This window comes from Lissotriton vulgaris, unplaced genomic scaffold (assembly GCF_964263255.1).
Source record: "Lissotriton vulgaris unplaced genomic scaffold, aLisVul1.2 SCAFFOLD_865, whole genome shotgun sequence".
NCBI classification, from domain to species: Eukaryota; Metazoa; Chordata; class Amphibia; order Caudata; family Salamandridae; genus Lissotriton; species Lissotriton vulgaris.
The window spans coordinates 659,031-664,309 of NW_028245987.1; the positions used below are offsets into that span (position 1 = coordinate 659,031).

At 40.7% G+C, this 5,279-nt stretch overlaps 1 protein-coding gene across 1 annotated transcript; it reads right to left on the reverse strand.

Annotated features, from left to right (window-relative positions):
• Positions 1–930: 930 nt before the first annotated feature.
• On the reverse strand, positions 931–3,400 carry LOC147666188 (uncharacterized). The gene is made up of 2 exons (XM_086949233.1): positions 3,029–3,400; positions 931–2,941 (listed from the first exon to the last, which is right to left on the reverse strand). Exons 1-2 carry the CDS (start codon positions 3,398–3,400, stop codon positions 1,601–1,603), a joined length of 1,713 nt encoding a protein of 570 aa, XP_086805359.1. The 3' UTR covers positions 931–1,600.
• Positions 3,401–5,279: the final 1,879 nt, after the last annotated feature.

Consider the following 5,279-nt stretch of genomic DNA (forward strand, 5'->3'; position numbering starts at 1 on the left):
GCCGTACTTGACAAACTGTCTGGTAACAATGCGCGAGATGTTTAGCCTTAAGTAGCTCAAGATTTTCACTGATTAGAAGTGCCACTCACTACAGAAAAGAGGTTGAAGATCCCTGTTGTAAACACTTAATATCCCCAAAATCAAATACTTTGAAAAATGCACAACAAAAACCCAGAAATGTGCTAAAAAACAAAGAGTTTCCATTGGGCCAGTCCTGTGAAAGGGGGCTCAACAAACGCCTCTCGTTCTACGCCCCGACTCGCCAACTCCACTCAGCCAGCCTCACCCTCGCCACCGTACCACGCACCTGAAGAACAACAACAGTCCGCAAATCTTTCTCCTACCTCGCCGCCAAAACCTGGAACTCCCTCCCCACCCACCTCCGACGGACCCACAACTTTCTCACCTTTAGGAGACACCTCAAGACCTGGCTGTTCGAGCGTTAGCAGCACCCCCCCCACACTCGGCGCCTTGAAACCCTCACGGGTGAGTAGTGCACACTATAAATGTACTGATTGATTGATTTACACTTGCAATAATTGTCTAGGATAGCTAGGACAGGCATGATGCAAATTGTGAAAGTGAGATGGGCACACATGCTACCTCCACCCTTTTCAAGTGGGAGTTCAAAAATATGGATCCAGCCCACAAGGTTCTGAGTTTCCAGAAGTGTACTGAATCCCAGACCGACCGGAGCCTTGAAGCAGCAAGAGTATATTGTAGTTATCAGACAGCTCAAGAGCTTTAGAAAAATCAGAATCTACCTTCCAAGACTCTACACAAGAACAAAAAGGAGTTAGAATAGCCTAGCCCTTTTCCATGGCACCCTACCCCACAGCACTGCCACCAACCTCACCGCACTAACCTTAAAAACCATAGCCCCTTTCCCCAAAACACTGCCATCATCCGTTCCCACAAAACACTGGCCCTTTCTGCTTGCCCTAAACATACTCCTCCACACTGACCCCTACCCTCAAAACACTACATGGCTAGACTGAGATCTCTTTTCTGAGTATAACGTTTCTGGCTTTCCCCTCCTGTATAAGGCTTTATTTAGTCCAGTGTGAATTCTCTCATGTGAAATTACATTGTATTCAAGACTAAACCTTATCTGACATTCAGAACACACATAAGGAGTTTTCCCCCGTGTGAGTTCACTTGTGTCAAGTGAGAAGTAATTTGTACCCAAAACATTGCTTGCATTTCGAGCACTCATAAGGTTTTTCCCCAGAGTGGGATCTCTCATGAAGCATAACACTGTCTTTCAGATTCAAGCTTTTATGGCATAAGGATTTTCTCCAGTGTGGAGTTTCTCATGGTGAGATAGCGTTTTTCTCTGCAGCTTTTCTGGCATTCAGAACACTCATGAGGTTTTTCATCGTATGGAGTCGCTTATGGTTAGTGAGGCTGTGCCTATCAAATAGGAATTTCTGGCATTCACAGCATTGGTGATGTTTTTTCCCTTTGTGCGTCTGCTCATGTAGAGTGAGATTGAGTTTAAAATTGATGTTTTTCTGGCAATCGGAGCACTGAATTATTTTGATGGTGTGTTTTCTTATGGCGCTTGTAACCATCTCTACCTCTGAATCTTTTCTGACATTTAGAGCACTGATGTGTTTCCCCCAGTGTGGATTCTCACATGTGCAGTGAGATGGGATTTACGGCTGAAACATTTTTGACATTCGGAGCACTGATAAGGTTTTTCCCCAGTGTGGATTCTTATATGATGAGTGAGACTGTTTTTTCCAGTGAAACATTTGTGGCATTCAGAGCACTGATAAGGTTTTTCCCCAGTGTGGGTTCTTATATGCTGAGCGAGAGTCTTTCTTTCTCTGAAACATTTCTGGCATTCAGAGCACTGATAAGGTTTTTCCCCAGTGTGGGTTCTTATATGCTGAGTGAGACGGCTTTTTTCAATGAAACATATCTGGCATTCAGAGCACTGATAAGGTTTTTCCCCCGTGTGGGTTCTTATATGATGAATGAGACTGTGTTTTGTACTGAAACATTTGTGGCATTCAGAGCACTGATAAGGTTTTTCCCCAGTGTGGGTTCTTATATGATGAATGAAACTGCTTTTTACACTGAAACATTTGTCACATTCAGAGCACTGATAACGTTTTACCCTAGTGTGGAATCTGACATGTGCAGTTAGAAGTGATTTCAGTTTGAAATCTTTTAGGCATTCAGGGCACTGATAAGGTTTTTCCCTAGTGTGGGTTATTATATGTTGAGAAAGACTTCTTTTGCCTCGGAAATATTTTTGGCATTCAGAGCACTGATAAGGTTTTTCCCCAGTGTGGGCTCTTCTATGCTGAGTGAGACTGTTTTTGTAAATGAAACATTTTTGGCATTCAGAGCACTGATAAGGTTTTTCCCCAGTGTGGGTTCTTGTATGCCGAGTGAGACTACTTTTTATACTGAAACATTTCTGGCATTCAGAGCACTGATAAGGTTTTTCCCCAGTGTGGGTTTTTATATGCACTGTGAGATGACTTTTTATACTGAAACATTTCTGGCATTCAGAGCACTGATAAGGTTTTTCCCCAGTGTGGGTTTGTATATGCAGCGTGAGATGTCTTTTTTCACTGAAACATTTCTGGCATTCAGAGCACTGATAAGGTTTTTCCCCAGTGTGGGTTTGTATATGGAGCGTGAGATGTCTTTTTTCACTGAAACATTTCTGGCATTCAGAGCACTGATAAGGTTTTTCCCCAGTGTGGAATCTCAGATGTGCAGTTAAAATGGATTTACGGTGGAAATGTTTTGGACATTCAGAACACTGATAAGGGTTTTCCCCAGAGTGGATTCTTGTATGTTCAGTGAGTCTGCTTTTGAAACTGAAACATTTCTGGCATTCAGAGCACTGAAAAGGTTTATCCCCAGTGTGGGCTCTTCTATGCTGAGTGAGACTGTTTTTGTAAATGAAACATTTTTGGCAATCAGTGCACTGATAAGGTTTTTCCCCAGTGTGGGTTCTTCTTCTATGGCGCGTGAGTGCGCTTTTGTTACAAAAACTTTCCTGGCCTTCAGAGCACTGATAAGGTTTTTCCCCAGAGTGGACTTTCATATGTTCAGTGAAATAAGATTTACGGCTGAAACTTTTTTGGCAATCAGCGCACTGGTAAGGCTTTTCCACAGAGTGGGTTAATGCATGTCGATATAGACTCGGTTTGATACTAAACCTTTTCTGGCATTCAGAGCACTGATATGGTTTTTCCCCAGTGTGGATTCTCATATGCTCAGTGAGATAAGATTTACGCCTGAAACTTTTTTGGCATACTTTGCACGGAGAGTGGTTTTCCCCAGTGTGGATTCTCATATGCTCAGTGAGATAAGATTTACGCCTGAAACTTTTTTGGCATACTTTGCACTGAGAGTGGTTTCCCCCAGTGTGCATTCTCTCAAATTCAGTGAGATGAGATTTATGGCTGTATCTTTTTTGGCACAAGTAACTTTTTTTCCAAACTTCGATTAATTTCCCTCGATTGAGGCGGGTTTGAACAATGAATTTGTTCTCACAGTCCGTGTTTTTATAAGGTGTATTCCTAGACTTAATACCTCTACATTTAGGTTTCTCTTGCTTATATGCCACTGTAAGAGTGAACCTGATTTTAGAGTCGGGCTTGTTTAGATAATGTTTGTGTGTAATCTTCTTAACACTTGAATTGAGCAAAATATGTCTGGAACCAGCCCTGTAACACCTGTTGAAATGTTTCTAGCAGATAATAGTCTTTAGGTAATAGCCTCTCTGGCAGCAACTTAATTTGTGACTGAAGTTTTTCTCAAATCTATTTGTATAGGTTCTTAGTAATGTAGTAATAAGGTGTTAGTCTGATATTTAATGATTAAACTGATAAGTACCTTTTTGCACTGATGTAATGGCAGTAACTGAGGGCGTTTGAACGTGCAGAGTACTATTGTGGATCATTAGTCGCAGAACATCAGTTCCTTCTACCCTTTCTATGTTTGGGGTAAGGTTAAGGTTTGTAGTTCTGAGGATGAGGATTTATTTACATTAGATATAGCGCAACGGTGCTCCTTTAATCCATTTTTATATTTAACAGTTTTACATATCACTCCTGCACAACAGATAATTTTGAGGCGATTTGCATAGAATTACAGAACAGTACACAATAAAAAGGAAACAATGTGAGATGGTTATTAACACAATAAAGTGGTGAATTTTTAAGGTTTTCCCAAGAGTGAGCAGAGTGGGTCGTGGTGTTCTATCCAGAGGCAGATAGTCTCAAACCTGCGTAACTGGTTAAAAATGGTTGTTGAACAAAGGTGATTTTCCAATCTTTTGGTTGCTAACGTGTCAGCTTCGAAGTCTTCTTTCAGTGTCTTTTCTTTGATGGTATCCAGAAGAACCTTTTGTTGTAATTTTCTTTTATGCAGTGTGTGCTTACTCTCTAGAATTACATGATGCTTTAGATGAACGTTATTCTGTCATGCTGAGGCAATTTGTCTTTCTGATAATCTTTCAAATGAAGATGCTGAAGTGATCTTTCTACAATATTTCTGATGCTGTGTGCACAGATATGGCTTTGCTCTGGGTTAATGAAATGCAAAATTACAGACTTCGCTTACAGGTATAGTACTTTCCTCGCCACACTTAGATTTTTGGAAATTGTTTAAACGTAGAATGCTGGAAGTCCGCCAGTTTTTCAAAATAATCCTTCTTATGGCACTGACATTCAGTTGCTTAGTACTAAATCTTGCTTTCTTCGTCCGTAATCCTAATCACCTACAGTATTAAAATTAAATAGTTAATACATGTACATTTCCAAAATTATAATTTACAAGCCAAATCAATGCAGACTTTTGAAAATGTTGAGCTGTTTTTCAGACAGAGCAAAGTGTAGAATGGTAGCATGAGAGTACTTGGATGTAGGAGTGAGGATTTGTAGAATTTTCAACATTTTATTAAGCTCACAAAGGATACATGTACCCTATGGAGTTGCAACATAGAATCCCAAAGGCAGATATGAAAGTCATATGGACTGGCACCAAACAGATATTTAAAAAATATATACTATTAATTAATTTGTAATGCAGATTTCTGGGAAGGGAATGACTCCTCCACGGACAACAGGCGTTTTCCGCTGCCCTGGGTTACCACCTACTTGTATCTGGTTTCCTGAGTTTTGAGTTTTGGCCTCTGCCGCAAGCAAATCTATTGTGTGCTGCAAGGACTATGCCTCGACCTATCCCTCAACTATGTTCCAGAATGTGAATAAAGGGCAATGAAATTAAGGCGTACTTTCATGTGTTAA

Excerpts from the sequence above, each read along its gene's own strand:
- LOC147666188 (XM_086949233.1), bottom strand. The coding sequence starts at position 3,400 with ATGCACACTGGGGGAAACCACTCTCAGTGCAAAGTATGCCAAAAAAGT. Across the intron at positions 2,942-3,028 it reads AACCTTATCAGTGCTCTGAA|TGCCAAAAATGTTTCATTTA; the intron begins GGCCAGGAAAGT and ends CAGTGCACTGAT.